This window comes from Camelus dromedarius, chromosome 16, assembly GCF_036321535.1.
Source record: "Camelus dromedarius isolate mCamDro1 chromosome 16, mCamDro1.pat, whole genome shotgun sequence".
Lineage (NCBI taxonomy): Eukaryota > Metazoa > Chordata > Mammalia > Artiodactyla > Camelidae > Camelus > Camelus dromedarius.
In genome coordinates this window covers 27653671-27670189 of record NC_087451.1, presented here as the reverse complement: position 1 = coordinate 27670189, position 16519 = coordinate 27653671, and the positions used below count along the sequence as shown (strand labels likewise).

At 64.9% G+C, this 16519-nt stretch overlaps 3 protein-coding genes across 11 annotated transcripts; 2 read left to right on the top strand and 1 right to left on the bottom strand.

Moving 5' to 3' along the window:
• Positions 1 to 920: 920 nt before the first annotated feature.
• Positions 921 to 4718, bottom strand: CENPX (centromere protein X). Of its 2 annotated transcripts, none has more exons than XM_031469388.2 (5): positions 4656 to 4718; positions 2144 to 2195; positions 1907 to 1960; positions 1542 to 1630; positions 921 to 1447 (listed from the first exon to the last, which is right to left on the bottom strand). In XM_031469388.2, exons 1-5 carry the CDS (start codon positions 4683 to 4685, stop codon positions 1433 to 1435), a joined length of 240 nt encoding a protein of 79 aa, XP_031325248.1. In that variant the 5' UTR covers positions 4686 to 4718; the 3' UTR covers positions 921 to 1432. The 2 variants fall into 2 exon arrangements, with proteins under 2 accessions (XP_031325248.1, XP_031325249.1); XM_031469389.2 differs by having other exon boundaries at positions 1542 to 1627.
• A 168-nt stretch (positions 4719 to 4886) lies between these two features.
• On the top strand, positions 4887 to 12571 carry LRRC45 (leucine rich repeat containing 45). Of its 2 annotated transcripts, none has more exons than XM_031469380.2 (17): positions 4887 to 5579; positions 6179 to 6240; positions 6577 to 6647; positions 6911 to 7089; positions 7299 to 7427; positions 8166 to 8278; positions 8619 to 8677; positions 8936 to 9013; positions 9303 to 9438; positions 9536 to 9613; positions 9703 to 9814; positions 9915 to 9985; positions 10472 to 10564; positions 10670 to 10762; positions 11302 to 11472; positions 11554 to 11701; positions 11933 to 12571. In XM_031469380.2, the coding sequence occupies exons 1-17, from the start codon at positions 5360 to 5362 to the stop codon at positions 12127 to 12129; spliced, it is 2010 nt and encodes a 669-aa protein (XP_031325240.1). In that variant the 5' UTR covers positions 4887 to 5359; the 3' UTR covers positions 12130 to 12571. The 2 variants fall into 2 exon arrangements, with proteins under 2 accessions (XP_031325240.1, XP_010993790.1); XM_010995488.3 differs by having other exon boundaries at positions 4888 to 5579; positions 11299 to 11472.
• A 552-nt stretch (positions 12572 to 13123) lies between these two features.
• On the top strand, positions 13124 to 15683 carry RAC3 (Rac family small GTPase 3). 7 transcript variants are annotated; one of them, XM_064495359.1, is made up of 7 exons: positions 13136 to 13231; positions 13868 to 13939; positions 14118 to 14235; positions 14368 to 14394; positions 14505 to 14561; positions 14888 to 15047; positions 15166 to 15683. In XM_064495359.1, exons 1-7 carry the CDS (start codon positions 13197 to 13199, stop codon positions 15294 to 15296), a joined length of 600 nt encoding a protein of 199 aa, XP_064351429.1. In that variant the 5' UTR covers positions 13136 to 13196; the 3' UTR covers positions 15297 to 15683. The 7 variants fall into 7 exon arrangements, with proteins under 7 accessions (XP_031325245.1, XP_064351429.1, XP_064351428.1 ...); XM_064495358.1 differs by having other exon boundaries at positions 14505 to 14594; XM_031469386.2 differs by having other exon boundaries at positions 14368 to 14430; positions 14505 to 14594.
• The last annotated feature ends 836 nt before the right edge of the window (positions 15684 to 16519 follow it).

The following is a 16519-nucleotide window of genomic DNA, read 5'->3' as shown; positions in this document are numbered from 1 at the left end:
GAACCTTAGTTTTTACCTAACTGACGTCATTAATTACGCTCTGAGAACTCAGGAGAAGGACCTCCAGGCACGGCCTGCCTTGGCTGTGCCGCAGGCGGCAGGAGCCGGGAGGCTGCAGCCCCCACCCAGCAGGGCGGGGCTGGCCTGGGGTTTCCTGATGCCCCGCCCGCCCCACATCTGAGTGCACTTCAAAGTGTCCGGGGGGCACAGGCTCTGGCACTGGTCTCCAGCCTCTCCCCTCAGGTCTAATTACTTCCACATGCACCCAGAGCTTTGAAGCCCCAAGACTCCCTGCCGGGAGCGGGGAGAGGAAGGTGGGGGGCAGAGGCGGGGAAGGGGTGCAGGGGGAAGCCAGCAGGGCTAAATGAGGGAGGGAGGGCTTGCCCCGCCAACCATGCCATCTTTGGGCGGGGACGTGGCTCCTCAGGTGCCCGTGGCTGCAGGGGAGCCAGTGTCCCTCCCCAGTGCGCCAGGTCCGCTGACTCCGGGGTCGCTGGGTCCTCCTGGGCTCCAAGGAATCCAAGCAGCTTTCAGAATTCAGGGGAGGTGGATGCTGTGGGGTGCAGGTGGCCTGGCCAAGCAGGAGGAGGTCCCAGAGGGCAGCCAGGCTTTGCAGACCCGGCTTCTCGCAGGTCCCAGGTGAGCGTGGCCGGGTCACCCTGCCTGGCCCTGGAGTTGCCCTGGGCCAGGGGTCCTTCCCAGGGGCGTGACCCCCAGCAGCCCTGCCCGCTTGTTCCTGGGCCTGCCTGCCGGCCAGCAGTAACACCCCACACCCACAGCCGTCCTGTGGCACAGGCACCATCCCGGGCGAGCAGCCACACGTGCGGGGCTCCGCGCGAGCGCCAGGCCCGTGCACGGCAGGAGGCTCACACGTGAAGCAACTCGACTTGGGGTGATTAATGGCAACAGGAGGCTGTGCCTGGGGAGGTGGCTTTGATTTATTGACGTTGCTTTGTGGGGACAAACTTACAGTTCAGGGCAGCATCTTCTGGGAGGAACATCAAATGGCTTGAAGGTGACTTACGAACTTTGATGTCAGTGCAGAACCACGCACTTCCGTTTGTCTGCGGGGTACATATGGACTAACTGCTTGGGCAACGGTCCCGCTCTTCCTGGCACCTGCTCCCCAAAGACCAAGTGCTTCTCAGCTGCCCCAGGAGGCGCAAGGGGAGGGCACCTGCCCAGGTTCCCCACTCAGGCCCCCATCCTGTCAGTGACCCCCCCCCCCATCTGCTGTGTCCAGGCTGTCAGCAGCAGGGAGAGAGGACAATGAGGAAGGGCGGTGCGCGTGCTGGGACCTGGCCAGTCCTCGGAGCTGGAGAACCTGGAGGATCAGCAGCTCCCGCCTCGTCTGAAGCCAGAAGCCGTGGAGAACACGTGGACGTGGGACTTGCTAGTGACTCGGACAGGCTGCCAGTGAGGGTGGACACCCCTAGAAGTCCAGAAGCTGTGGAGGGAGGGGCACTCAGGGCCTTGCGGGTGCGTGCCAGCTCACCCCCCACACCCCCTCCGCCAGGCCGTGTTGCCAGAAGCCCACCTACCAGCTGAGGCAGCACCTTCTCCAGCTGGTCCAAGTCCACGCAGCCCAGCTCCTCCGCCTGGGCCTGCCGCACGCTGCGGATGGCTGCTTCTACCGCAACACGGGGGAAGTAAGGCTGGGGGGCTGGAACCCCAAACCTCCCAGGCCTCAGCCCTGGTGGCTCCTCCACCCCTGTGCCAGCTGACAGCTCAGAAGACTGAGCCTGAGGCCCCTGAAACACGAGGCTTTCCAGGGACACAGCTTAGGTGCTTGTGGGAAAAATGCGAAAAATGTTTTGGTTTCTCCACAGAAACCAGAGAGATCATGAATGGTCTGCACAGGAGCGGGTGGGACACCAGGGGACGCTGCCAGGGCCCCTCTGCTCACCTATGACAAAGATCTTCAGGAGCTCCGCCGTGAGCTGCAGTGCGTCCCCACTGACTGCAAGGTGAAGGGGGTGTTAGGGGACATGCACCCCCTCCCTGCCCCACTTCTGACCTGGCTCGGCCCTGCTGGTGCCCTTCAGCCCCCTCCCCAGCCCTCCCTGAGGCCCTGGTCCCTGCAGAGCTACAGTGGAGCCCCCGGGCCTGGCAGCCCCCCAGCCCCCGCCCCCCCGTCACACACCTTTGGTCTTGTCCTCTTTAAAGTGCAGGTGCAGCAGCTTGCTCACTAGTTCCTGCGGGAACACAGTGGGCATCAGTGGGCCGCTGCCCCCCGCCCCGCCTCACCCCCGGCTGCTGCAGACCCCTTAGGCATTTAGTTCTGGATGGGATGGGGTTGTGATTTCCAGCTGGAAACGCTCTGACAGTGGGGCCTCTGCCGGGGTGGGGAGAAATCTCCAGAACCAGAAATTAGACGCGTGTGGCAGACAGGTGGGAGTGGTCCAGGTGCCTGCCCGCTGTTTTCCGGGGCTCCAGTCCTCCTGGGATCCAGAGCAGTCTGGTGCTCCTGCCCCCAGGAACCAGGTGCTCTCCCCACAGTGGCCCCTTTACAGGCCAGTCCATGCCACCAGCACCGCCTAGCTTTGCCAAACCCTGCTCCAGGCACTTGGTCAGCTCCATCCCAGGTCCCTCCCTGGAGCCTGCTGCGTGGGGAGTAAGGGAATCTTCGCGTAACAGGGAAGGGCACCGTGGGAGCCACAGAGCTGGGCAGGGGCCGGGCTCCTCCATCAATGAGCAGTCAAGATGCGGGACAAGGGGGATGGGACCAGGGCAGGTCAGGGCCAAGACTCCTCAAGGCGGAGGCTTGAGCCCTAAAGGATGCTGCCACTAAGCAGAAGTGGATTCTGGGGCCCAGCAATGCAGGCGCTCAGCTGGGGACATGTTGCATGAGGCGCCCAAGCAGAGTGGCCAGTGAGTGGCTGTGACTGAGAGAAGGTCGAAGTTGGGGGGTGAGGATCTGGGAGGTGGCCGCACGTGGGTGGGCGAGGGAGGTTGCCCAGGACAGGAAGCGGCTAGAAGAGGTTGCAAATGAGCCGGTAGAGCAGAACGCCGGGGTGGCAGGAGGACACCAGCTGTGGGCACCCAGCAGCCCAGCAACAGGGTGTCGTGCAGGGATGGTGAGCTGGGGACCCATCAGGCCTCCAGCCTTGGTCACAGGCAGTGGCATCCCTGGCCCAGTGCAGCTCAGTAGAGCTGGGGAGCAGAGTGGAGGAGGGTGCGAGGGAGCAGGGCTTGGGCTCGGGACGGTAAGAGCTTGCCACAGGTCACTTGGGGCAGTGGCTGCACTGGCCTCACCCTCCCAGCAGTGACCTGTGAGCTTGGCGCCACCTGCTGGTCCTTGCTGTGTCCCTGAAAGGTACCAGAAAAGGCCCAGGGGGCTCTACTGCCCCACCTGCTCCCAGACCCTGGGGAAGAGCTAACTCAGCCGGGCTGCTGCACTGGGGGCAGGTGCATGAGCTTGTCGTGACAATTAAAGGAAGCAGCACCAGCTGGGAGAGGAGGTTCCATAAGCTTGCAGAGAGCAGGATGGGACGTGGGGTGCAGTCAGCCTTTGCCCCACTGCATGGAGGTACCACGACCCCTCCCTCCCTGTCACCCTGGTCCAGGACAGCCCTGAACCTGGGTGATGACCACAACCCCAGCTCGGGCCAAAGCCCTTGGGGTGGACTCCAGGGCTGCCCAGGACCGTGGGAAGGAGGCCCAGGCAAGTGCTCCCCTCTGCAGCCGTCATGGTGGGGGGCTCCTACAACCCCGCCAGTCACCCAGTCGCAGTGATTTTCCCTTTGACATCACTAACCCCTTTCAGGCCAGGGCAGTGGTGATCCTGGGTGATAAAGAAGAGGAAAAACCCTCACCGGGGGCTGGCTGCACAAGGAAGTGCTCACGGGCTGTGACCCTCCCTCCCGCCCCAGGTCCACAAAGGCCTGATGGCAAGGGCTCAGGGCCTACTGACCTTAGAGCAGGGCAACAAAGTGAGACTCAGAGCCCACTCACAGCCTGCAGGGTATGGGAGCCAGCGGACCTCGCTACCCGCCTACCCAGAGACGCACCCGCCAGGTGCAGAGCAAAGGGGCAGACTCCGGAGGCGGATGGTCCCACTGGTAAGTGGAAGTAGTGGTTGAGCAGTTAAGTGGGCTAACCTATGTTAAGTGCATGGAACAGTGCCTGACTGTGCGAGGTGTGGAGCTAAGAAAAGCACTGGTGGAGCCAGACACCCCAGATGACACAGCCGGCCGGACTCGGGTGAAGCGCAAAGCACAGAGCGGGCGTGACAGGGAAGAGGCCAAAAGTAAGCTTTAGAGGACGCAGGGATGTGACTACCAGCGAGCTGGGCCGCTCTGTGCTAGAGCACCTAGAGAGTCCCCCGGCACTTCCGCCGGCACTTGCAGACCCTCACCCTCCTGCCGCAGACCAGGGTGCCTACCAACGTTCTGCTACCCGGCCGCGAGACCCCATCCACGGAGGATGAAGGGCGCGCGGGGTGGGGGTCGTGGCCGGATTCTGGGGATGGGCCCACCCTAGAAGGCACCGGCCGGCAGCGCGGGGGCTGGCTCGGAACCCGCACGTGGGTCACCCAGCCGGCGGGGCTGCGGAGTCCTCGCCAGACCCGCGCCAGCGCCGGTCCCCCGCCCTGCCCGGCGCCCCCAGCCCGCTCCCCTCGCCCGCTACCCACGGCCTCGCGGGCCCTCTCTCACTTTCCGGAAGCCCGCGCCGGTTTCCTCCATGACTGCGGCCAAGACGCGCGCCTTCCGAAGCCCCGCCCCTGCGCCTTCAGCCAATGAGCCCTGAGCGCGCCTTCCGGAGCCCCGCCCTCGCATCTCCAGCCAATGGGCTGGCCGCGCGCGCCCGCTCGTTTGCCCTAATTGGGCCTGGGTGAGCCCCACTCCTCCGCAGGGCCTCCTGGGAGTCGTAGTTTCCGCCAGGCCTTCCCGGCTTTCCCTGCTCTTCCTGGATACCGAGGCGCGCCGCGGCCGCGTAGACCCGTGGCGAGGGGGCGGGGGTCCACGGCGCGAGGGCTGAGGCTGAGGTCCTGGAGCCCAGGGGCGCGTGCGACGCCGGGACCAGCCCCGGGGCTGGAGGCTTTGCCCCCGAAGACGCCCTCCTCCCCGGTCCCCGGCTCCAGCGGTCCCCCGACTGGGAATCACCCGCCCCCGTCCTCTTGGGGCCTCCGCCTGTAGAACCAACTCAGTTTGCTCCTCGTTCCTCGGCTGCTGAGGACTTAGGGTCCCTGTGTTCCGCACTGCGCTGCCGGAGGCTCTCTGGAGGCCCCCGGGGGAGAGGCCCTGCCCTACTGCCGACAGGGGCAGGAGCCCCGAGCAAGGGCCAGCAGTCTGCTTCCCCGGCTTCCCGGCCCCAGCTGGTGAGCGTTCGGGGGAGGCCCTGCTGGCACTCCAGGGACATGGAGGAGCTCCGGCGCGCCTACAGCCGGCTGTGTAAGGAGAGCGGGGCCGAGCCGCAGGAGAGTGTCCTGCAGCAATTGCAGGAGCTGTCCCGGGGCCGGCTGGACCTGGCCACACAGAGCCTGACAGTGGACAGCTGCAGGGCCCTGGGCAAGCTGTTGCAGAAGGGGTCACTGCTGACCGAGCTCATCCTGAGTGACTGCATGCTGAGCGAGGAAGGTGGGCACCGCAGGGCTGGCAGGAGCCAGGGCAGCCCTTCCAACTTCAGAGTTGAGGCTGGAGTCAAGCTCTGTGCTTCAGGGCAGCCTTTCCTGCTCTGCCTCGCTGCTTGTTTGCTGCACACGCCCCGTCCTTGGTGCTTGGCAGCCTCCAGCAAGGAATTCTCTGTCCTCCCACCCCAACCCTTCCCCGAGGTTTCTCCCCTTTACTGTAGTTACAGCAAGCAGCAGCATCTGCCCGTGAAACCTGTGAGCAGACGGCTGTTTCTCTGTAGGGTCCCTCCACTTAGGAGAGTTCCAGCAAGGGTCAGCAGGCTGACTCTGCACTTGGCAGATTTTTTTTTTAAGTTTCATTTTACTTATTTTGATGGAGGTACTGGGGATTGAACCCAGGACCTCGTGCATGCTAGGCACACATTCTACCACTGAGCTGTACCCTACCCCCTCCGCAATGTGACACAGTGAGTAAGGTGACCCATTTTTGGCATGAACCCTGACTAATGGGGGCCACCGGGACTGTCGTCCCTCCCTGACGTTGGGGGAGCTGCCCCCAGATGGAGCTACCAAGGGGTGGAGAGTGACTGCCCTGCTGTCTTCCAGGGGCCACACTGCTGCTGCAGGGGCTGTGTGTCAACACCGTGGTGCGGTTTCTGGATCTAAAGGTGGGTGGATTTGTGCTCAGGGGCGTGCCACCTGAGAAGAGGGTAGAGGAGATACAGGTGTGATGGCAGCCAGAGACTCCTTCTGTAAGCACTCAGCACACAGGCCCTGCACCGTTTTCTTGTGGTCTCTTGCTTGGGGGCCAGTGTCTGGAGGGCAGGAATGTGAGTTCCAGAGCGTCCACACCAGGAGCCCTCCTGTGGTCAGGGAAAGCAGAACCTGACAGGGGCCACATTTTCTGTCTAGAGCTCTCGTGGCCTTGCCCACTGCCTGACCACGGAGGTCAGAGCCCAGCCCGGGGTGGTGGGGAGTGACTGGCTGGCCTCTTCCTTTCCTAGGGCAATAACCTTCGAGCCACAGGGGCCGAGGCACTGGGAAAACTCCTCCGACAGAACAAGTCCATTCAGAGGTAGCGTGGGGGGCCCTGCCCTCGCTGCCCTCAACCACGGTTCTAGGTTGGCTCCAGAGAACGTGGTTCTGCAACATGAGAGAGCTCACTCCTTCACTCCAGTCTCTGTCTTTCCCACTTATGGGTGGGGAGTAGGTGGGAGCAGGCGGCTCCAGCCTGAAAGTGCCAGAGACCCCCAAGCCAGCACCCCTCCTCACCCCCTTGGAGCCTGTGGGAGCAGGATGCCCTCCAGTGCCATGACCTCACGCCCCTGCTTCCCGCAGCCTCACCCTGGAGTGGAACAGCCTGGGCACCTGGGAAGAAGCCTTCGCCACCTTCTGTGGGGCCCTGGCGGCCAACAGCGCCCTGCGGCAGCTGGACCTCCGCAACAACCAGATCAGCCACAAGGGCGCCGAGGAGCTGGCCCTGGCCCTGAAGAGCAATGCCAGCCTTCAGCAGCTGGGTGAGGCCACCCGGCACTGCCCTCCCGGGTCCTCAGGCCCAGCCAGGCCGTCTGGGTCTTGGGGTGGGGGTGGGGGTTGCATCTCCTGCTCCCCGGTCTGTGGCCGATCACAGGCAGCCCCAGCCCCACAAAGGAAGCAGCTTAGGCTGGCCTGGCCCTCCCACCCCTGCCCGGTGCTCTCTGTCCGGTGACAACAGGTTTCCTTTCAGACCTGCGCTGGAATCACATCGGCCTCCTTGGCGGCCGCGCCCTGGTGAACTGTCTCCCCAGCAACAGAACCCTGTGGAGGCTGGAGCTGGCTGGGAATAGCATCCCGGGGGATGTCCTCAGAGCTGTGGGTATGGGCGTGTGGGCTGCTGGCAGCTTCCAGCACTTGGAGCAGGTCATGAGCATGAAGCTGATCCCCTCTGACAGAGGCCTAGCCACCCAGGGTGGGCGGCTCAGCCAGAGCGCGTGAGCGCATCAGGACTGTAGCCCGTTAAAACCAGAGCGAGCGCTGACTGCCCGGCGCTGCTCCCGTCCTGATGCCGACAACTCACTCCCGTGGCTCCTTGTCCTGCCAGCGGCGCCGGCCACCTGAGGGCCCAAGCTTGGGTTGGAATCTAGTGTGGGGTCACCCTGCTGCTGGGTCTGCCCAACACGTGGCCTCTCCCACTTGGTCCTTGGCCCTGCCTCCAGCTGTTGTCATTGCTTCTGGTCCCATGGCTGTTTCTGGCTGGCTCCTGTCCTGGATCTCTCTAGAACCCAGGAGCTGAGCTCAGCAGTTACCTCTTAAAAGTCAGGCAGTGTGTCTTTGATATTTGGGGCAGAGCCCAAGTGCCCACCTCTTGTGGAAGTGGAGCAGCCTCCTCCACCGCTTCCTGTGCATCCCCCTGCCATGTGCCTCCCAAGCTCCTGGCCTCACCGTCACCCCCACCCCTGCTGAGCCCCTCATCTGCTAGTGCCCTGAGGGGTCTGTCTGACTTGTGGGGTGAGACACTGCCTTGCACGGGGCCTTCTGGGCACGGGGTTCGGCCGGCCGTCAGCCACTCCCAAGGCTCAGCACCCCTGGTAGATGACTTGGCTTTTCCCAACAGAGCAGGCCATGGACCACAACCAGGACCGGCAGACCGCCTTCCGGGAGAACCAGGCCCGCACCCACGTGCTCAGCAAGGAGGTGCAGCACCTCCGGGAAGAGAAGTCCAAGCAGGTGAGGGTGGCACCGTCTCTGACCGCAGACGCCTGCCCGGCCGCAACCCCAGCCCTGCCCTGTGGATGAAGGGCCCCCCCTTGGCCCAGTGCCAGGGCCATCTCACTCCTTTGGCCCTGGAATCTCTCCAAACAGCCCACCCAGGCCCAGGAGGCAGCCTCTTGTTTGATGCTCTCTGGCTGGGTGGGTGGGTTCCCCTTCATGGGACCTATCCTCCGTTTGGATGGGGCTGAGCCGCTTGGTGTCCTGCTGCCTCAGTGCATGTTGGCCACCTTCCCGCCCGCATGGGCAGCGGGCAGGCTCTGGACCCTGAAGGGGTTCTGTCCGGTTCTGTCCCCAGTTCCTGGACTTGATGGAGACGATTGACAGGCAGAGAGAAGAGATGGCCCGGAGCAGCAGGTGAGCATGGCCCCAGAACTGGGGGCAGAGGGGCGGCGCGGTGGAGGTGCCCGGGGTTCGAATCCCGGCTCTAGCCTCAGAGTGACCTCACCTGTGGTCGTGGGGTGTATTCCCTGAGCCAGTGGGCTGGAGGGTCAGAGGCAGCACCGAGCACATTCTCAGCCCACTGTGTGAGCATGACGACCAGCGGCTGCTACAGGGCCAACCCCGGAGAGGCTCTGGGGCTTGGGCTTCGTGGACCTTCCTCTTGGCCCGCAGGGCATCAGCAGTGCGTGTAGGGCAGCTTCAGGAAGCCCTGGACGAGAGGCACTCCGTCATCAAAGCCCTCAAGGCCAAGTAAGGAGGGACAGAGCACAGGACTGGGGTCGGGGGTGCTTTGGAACACTTTAGAGACCTGCCCACAGGGCAGAGGAGGACCATCCAGGCGAGGACTCAAGACCCCAGTGTACAAAGTAGAAGTGGGAAGCGGCTGGGGTGCCGACTTGGGAAGGCTTTTTGGAGGAGCCGAGTGTTAGCTGGGTAGACACCTGGCACGAGGGAGAACGGCAAGGCCTTAGCAAGGCTGGAGGCGGGGCCGGGGCGGAGCTCACGGTCGGCTGGCAAGGCTGGCTCTTCCTCCTTGCAGGCTGCAGATGGCTGAGGCCGCCCTGGCTCTGTCGGAGCAGAAGGCCCGGGACCTGGGGGAGCTCCTGGCCGCTGCAGAACAGGAACGTCGGAGCCAGGCACAGAGACAGGCGAAGGAGCACAGGCTGGAGCAGCAGGTGGGCAGGGAGGGCTGGGCGGCAGGCGGGCGTGGGGCAGGCAGGTGGGGCGTGGCGGCGGGTGGCCAGTGGCGCCCTTTCCCTGTCTCACCCCCAGGAAGCTGCAGAGCGGGAGTCGAAGCTCCTCAGAGACTTGTCTGCTGCCAACGAAAAGAACCTGCTTCTGCGAAACCAGGTCTGGGGGCGTGGGGCCAGGCGCCTGGAGAGCCCCAGGTGGGGCTTCGCGACAGGGACCTAAGCTTCCCTCCCTGGACGCTGGCTCAGGTGGACGAGCTGGAGCGGAAGGCGAAGTCTCAGCAGGAGCAGCTGTTCCTGGCCCGGCAGGAGCTGAGCAACACGGCTGCCGAGCTGAAGCTGCGGGCAGTCCAGGCCGAAGGTAGGCACACCAGGCCAGCTGCTGGGGCCTGGAGACGGGGACCCTGGGAGCCAGGGGGCCACCAGAGGAGCCCTGCCCACGCGATCCCCCGTGCTTCCAGAGCGCCTGGAGCTCGAGAAGAAGAGGTCCCGGCAGAGCCTGGAGGACTCGGAGCACTTGCGCTTCACGGAGGTTCCTCATTGGTCACGTTCTCTGGCCTTTGCCCCTCACGTCCCCACCAGGGCCTGTGGACACCTCGGTCTGACACAGTGTCAAGGCACACTCCCAGTGTGCTCCCCCAGGAGCCCGTGGGGCTCTGGTGGCGGTTCTCCACCAGTCCTGGCAGGTGTCAGACCCAGAACCTCCTGACCAGTTTCTAGAAGGGACCCTGACCATGCTGTCACCCCAGTGCAAGCCGCCATGTACTCCGTGCCATCGGGGGGTGGGGGGTGGACAGCGCTGGGATGGACCCTCCATCCTCGCTACCTGCAAGGCCGCTTGGGGCAGCCCTCGCTAGGAAAGGTCAGAGGAGGACACGCGTCCCATCAGCACCACGTCCACCCCACCACGAGCCCCCACCTGGAAGGGTCCCCATGATTCACTTGCCTCCTGGGGTGGGGATCCGATGAGCTGAAGGTGGGGGAGCCAGCCTGCCGGCCCCATCCCTGCGCCCCGCAGGTGGAACACATGACTCGGCACCTGGAGGAGAGTGAGAGGGCCATGCAGGAGAGGGTGCAGAGGCTGGAAGCCGCGCGGCTGTCCCTGGAGGAGGTGAGCTGGGTGCTGGAGCTCTGCCCTCCCCTGGGGAGGCTGGATGTGGCCGGGATGGGTCCCTGGGCTGCAGGAAGGACCCAGGGATTGCTGTCTGTGGTGCAGGAGCTGAGCCGGGCTAAGGCAGCAGCGCTCAGTGAGCGGAGCCAAGCCGAGGAGGAGCTTGTCAAGGCCAAGAACCAAGTCCGTCTGGAGGAGGTGAGCCCAAGGCCGCTGCCTACTGCTGGCAGCGCCCACCATAGGGAGAGGTCTGAGGGGCTGCCAGGGGCTCTCTGGATTGTACGGCACCGCAGGCTTCATGGGGCCAGATCAGGGCTGTCCCCTATCTCTGTAGGGACGGAGTTGAGAATGGAAGCTCCAGGGGTGCAGGAGTGGGGAAGAGTCAGACCACATCCACCCCCCACAAAGAGCCAACATCTTCCAGGCCCGTGGGGAAGGGGTTTGGCCCAAACGTGCAGCCCGTGACGGCATGGTGGAAGTGGGAGACCAGAGGGCAGGATGGCATCAGCCTGGGGCCCGGAGGAGGAGCCCGGGGAGAGTGGTCCCCAGAGGCTCCCTGTTCAAGCTGAGCCCATTCAGAGCAGTATTCGTAACAACTTTAGCGACAGTGCGGTTTCCACACAGCAAATAAAAGCTCCTCTCAGCCTGAAGCGGGGAGTAGGGGGTCACTGCCCACGTGAGCTCACGGCCACGGGCCAGAAAGCAATTCACCAGCCCCTCCCCCATGCCTGCAGCAGCAGCGCCTGGCTCACCTGGAGGAGAAGCTGCGGCTGCTGGCGCAGGCGCGGGACGAGGCTCAGAGCGCCTGCCTGCAGCAGAAGCAGACGGTGGCCGATGCCCAGGCGAGGGCCAGCCAGCTGGGCGTGCAGGTGGAGGGCCTGCAGCGGCGCCTGGAGGAGCTGCAGCAGGTAGCTGGGACTTTGAGGGCTACCGGGGGTGCCCCTGCCCCAGCCTCCATCTCACCCCCCACCCACCCACATGCTTGGCAGGAACTGAGCAACAAGGACCAGGAAAAGGTCGCCGAAGTGACCAGGGTGCGGGTGGAGCTGCAGGAGCAGAAAGGCCGCCTGAAGGCTGAGCTGACGGCCCAGGAAGCGCTTAAGGAGAAGGTGGCAGCCCTGGAGCGCCAGCTGAAAGGTGAGCTGGGCCCGGAGCCCCCCACAGCGTCTCTGCAGGACCTCCCTCACTGGGTCGTCCCACAGGGGGCTGGCCTGGCCTGCCGAGCCTGGCTGAGGTCTCAGCTCCCGGAGGTCCTGGCACAAGAGGCAAGTGAGCAAGCCTGGTCCCCCAGCCCCCAGTGGGCTTCTGGAATGGCAGGAGCCCAGACAGCGCCCAGCGCCCCTTCCTCACCAAGCTTCCTCCCTGCAGTGATCGCGAGTGACCACCGGGAGGCACTGCTGGACAGGGAGAGCGAGAACGCCTCCCTCCGCGAGAAGCTTCGACTCAAGGAAGCGGAGATCGCCCGGATCCGGGATGAGGAGGCCCAGAGGGCCAGCTTTCTGCAAAATGCTGTCCTGGCTTATGTGCAAGGGTCCCCCCTGAGGACCCTGAGCCCCCAGAAATGAGGGGAGGCAGGAAAACTCCGAGCAGCAGGAAGGTGGCATCTGCCGGACGTCTGGGTCATACTGCTGCCCATCCCTTCCTCTCAAGGGACAGGCCATCCATCGGGCAGGCCCGGGCTGTTTGGGCAGATTCTACAGCTGGTGACTCGGAAAATCAGTGGCGGGGTGGATCTGAGAGCAGCCCCGCTGCAGGGGTCCAGAGGGCTGGCCAAGGGGGTTGGGGGTTGTAGTGGGCCCTGGCCCCTCCCCACTCCTTGGGTCCAGTCCCAGGGAGGAGGAGGATGTGCCTGAGAGCACAGACCCTGATGGAAGACGGGGGAGCGGTCCTGAGCCCTCCATGCCCCTCCGCCTCTGTTCAGTCACCTAACAGCAACCCTGAGCTCAGCGGCCCCAGCACGCCCTCTCTCCGGCAGTTCTGAAATACAGGCTTTTGTACTTTGTGATACATTTTGGTCCCAGAGCCTTTCTCCCACATCAACCAGTACTCCCAAGGCTGGACCCTGCAGAAAATACCCTCTAGGTGTGGGTGGGTCACCACCCCCCCCCAACTGCTGCCAGATGGAGGTGGTGGTCTGGCTACCGCAGCGGACGGGAGGGGAGGGTGACAGCTGGGCCCGGGGTTGCCCGCCTTGGGGGCCTCTGGTGACTGCAAACACCAGTTGTCTCCAGCTGTCTCCTGGTTGAAGGGTGGGTGGACCCTGGGAGTGTTCTCCCTGGAAGAAACCCTGTGCGCATGGACCACCCAAACCTGTCCAGGTGGGTGGGAGCCGCCTGCCTGCGCGGTGCCTTAGTGTGGGTCACAGGAGCTCGGGGACCGGATCGGGGGGGATGCGTCATATCCCCGCCCCGCACCAGATTTCTCTGGAAGGCGCGTTGGTCCGGGTTCGGGGCGGGTCCGCGCCCCCCGCCCGCCCGACCGGCCGCGCTCGGCTGTCTCCGCGCCCGGCGCTCGGCGGCGCTCGGCTGTCTCCGGCCGCTCGGCTCGGCGCTCGGCTCCGGTCCGCGGCGGCTGCGGCGCCGGGCATTTCTCCGCAGCTCGGCTCGCGGCCGCGCCCGCCCGGCCCGCGCCCATGCAGGCCATCAAGTGTGTGGTGGTCGGCGACGGGTGAGTGCGCCGCGCGGGGGCCGCTCGGCCGGGCACGCCGGGCAGGGGCGGTTCCAGGGACCCTCCCGCGCGGGGCGCTCGGCTCCCGGGCGCGGAGAGGGCGGCTCGCGCGGGCCCAGGACCCCGCCTCGGGGTCCGGCGGGGCGGCCCCAGCGCGCCCCCGACCCCCCCCACCGACCGTGGGCGCCGGGGGACCCAGCAGGGGCGGGAGGACGCGGTGGGGCGGGACACCCCCCACCCCCGGCTGGTCTCAGGGCGCCGGCCTCCAGCCCAGGCCCACCTGATGCTGCGGGCGGCCCGCGGCCCCGCCTGGCCTCTCAGTGGGTGGGTCCAGGCCTCTCACCTGGGCTGAACCTTCAGCCGGCCCCACCCTCCCCTGCCACCCTTCCAGCACCTGCCTGCAGCTGTGGGGCAGCTCGCCCCAGCCCGCACCCACCACTCAGCTCCCCCCAGAGGCCTGCCTACCCTGGTTTTCCTCCTCTATCCCTGGGTCGCTGAGGATCTGCTGGGCAGGGACCCCTGTCCCCACCCTGGGCAGCCTCACTTGGCTTGTGGCTCCGTGGGAGGGGATTGCCCTTGCTGGGCAGGGAGCTGGGGCGGGCTTGGGAGCAGCCTGGGCTCACCCTGTCTCCACAGCGCCGTGGGGAAGACCTGCTTGCTGATCAGCTACACTACCAACGCCTTCCCGGGAGAGTACATCCCCACCGTGTGAGCAGTTGTGGCGGGCTGGCCGGGCTGGCGTGGGGGGCGCGGGTGCCTGGGGGCCAGGCCCACGTGGGCCCGGTCTGGGCTCCCCAGGTGGGGCTGAGGGGCCAGCTGGGCTCCAGGTCTGTGAGGGCCTGAGAGCCCCAGCCCTGGGCCGACCTTTCTCACTCCGCTCCTGCAGTTTCGACAACTACTCCGCCAATGTGATGGTTGACGGGAAGCCGGTCAACCTGGGGCTGTGGGACACTGCTGGGCAAGAGGACTACGACCGGCTGCGGCCACTCTCCTACCCTCAGACAGTAGGCGACCACAGGGCTGCCCACAGGGCTGGGAGGCTAGGTGGAGGCCCAGAGGTCCTGACGTGGGGGTGCTGGGGCCGGCAGCCCTCCTTGACCACTTCCGCCTAGGCCTCTCTCTCCTTTTCTCCCAAGGACGTCTTTCTGATCTGCTTCTCCCTGGTGAGCCCAGCCTCCTTTGAGAATGTTCGAGCCAAGGTAGGGCAGGGCTGGACGAAGTGTTCATCCTCTGCCGGAGGGGAGGGGGCTGCCCAGAGAACTTGCCTTTACAGGGCAGGGGTTTCTTGCCTGAAGACCTTCCAGAGGCAGACTGTCCTTTGGAGGCAGAGGTGATGCCGTTCTGCTGGCTGTGGGGTCTGAAGGTGGTCCAGAGGGGTGACGAGGGGTCGGGGTGGGGCTGGAGTGGCGAGCCGCAAGGCATTCAGGGGAGGGAGGGCCCTGACTGCGAGGCCCTGATGGGCCTGGAAACTTCCTGGCTGGGGATTTCTGTCCTTGGTCATCTCCCCACTGAACCCAGCGGTCACCCCGTGAAGAGGAACGATTCAGGGTGGGTCTAGGCGCCACAGGGAAGGGGCCCTTGGGAGCCATGGCCTGCTCTGGGCCAGACTGGGGTGAAGGCCCCAAGGAGCAGGGGTCAGAGCCTCCGTCCCCACAGTGGTACCCAGAGGTGCGGCACCACTGCCCCCACACGCCCATCCTCCTGGTGGGCACCAAGCTGGACCTCCGAGATGACAAGGACACCGTCGAGCGGCTGCGGGACAAGAAGCTGGCGCCCATCACCTACCCCCAGGGCCTGGCTATGGCCAGGGAGATCGGTGAGTGGGCACCGCCAGACCGGCCAGCATGGGGAGCGGGGAAGAGAGGCATCCCCGTCTGCTGTGCACCTGTGCCGCCCCCACTCCCTCAGCGTCCCCCGTCCCTCGCTGCCCCCAGGCTCTGTCAAGTACCTGGAGTGCTCGGCCCTGACCCAGCGGGGCCTGAAGACCGTGTTTGATGAGGCCATCCGGGCTGTTCTCTGCCCACCTCCCGTGAAAAAGCCGGGGAAGAAGTGCACGGTCTTCTAGAACCCCCACTTCTGGAGGCACAGCCCGTGCCCACCCATGTCTGTCCTGTCGAGATGTTCGATGTCCCCGAGTCTGCGGTGGGGGAGTGGTGTGGGTGGGGAGGGGAAGGAAGCATGGGGACCAGGCTGCTGCCCCTGGTGGCGGTGCTGGGGCTGGGAGATCCTGTCCACCTCTTTCCAGGGGCACAGCTCCGGCCTCCCCTGGTCCCTACGGGAGGCCAGAAGGGAGCAGGGACTCCCTCAGGCTGCAGGGGCGGGCCCAGGGCAGCCCCAGGATGGGCTTCCCTGCTGGGGGAGGTTGGGGGGTGGGTTCTGTTCTTGTGCCCCAGGATGGGGCGGCCCTTTCTTATTTTATACAATAAACGTTCTCCACCATTTCCTGCCTGTCTGGCTGCCTGACCTGCTCCTCTCACCCTGCCTGCCCCTCTGCCCTCGGGTGCTCTGCCCCCAGTTCCCTTCCCAATTCATGGGTACAGAGCAGGTGACCTTGATCCCCCAATCCTGGGCCAGAGGAGAAGGAAGAGCTTACTGAGCTGTCAGTTTCCAAAGGAGGGACCCGGATCATAGAGGGAGCAAGTGCACTCGGCCCCTTCTGGATGAAGACAGCCCCCCTCATGTGGATGGGGCCTCTGGAGGGGCCCGGCCCGGGGAGCGGGTGGGCTCTGGCTGCTTAAGCAGCTCCCAGGTGTGGCAGGGGGCAGCGTGGCCCCAACAGCCTAGGGCAAGGCTGTTCCGCCCAGTCTGGGGAACACTGAGCGGAGTCCCAAGGAGCCAGGCCATGAGAAGGAAGGGCATCCAGGCAGAGGGGCCCATGAAGCTGTGGAGGTAGGACAAGTGTGGTGTGGACGGGGAGGAGGGACGGCAGGGAGCCTGGCCTGGCACCGACCTCGCCCTGAGGCCACAGGGCACCACTCCTCCTGGGCAGACCCATGATGAGAAGGCCACACTCTGCTACCAAACTGTGGGTCTCTGAGCCGACTGCTAAACCTCAGGAATTTTGCTAGCCAGCTTTTAAGCAGCTATTGTTAATAATTATATAAACTTACAACTAGTTCTATCAAAGACACAATTTAACAAATGCTCAAAGCACATCACTTTCTAATTATTTTTGTACATTATTATCTGTGCTTTCGGGTGGGTCATTTAGAGCTACTGTGTCTGCGTGGTGGGGATACCAGGCAGAGGTGAGGTGCTCCCGTCTCTCCCCAGCGCCGCCTCAAGGAC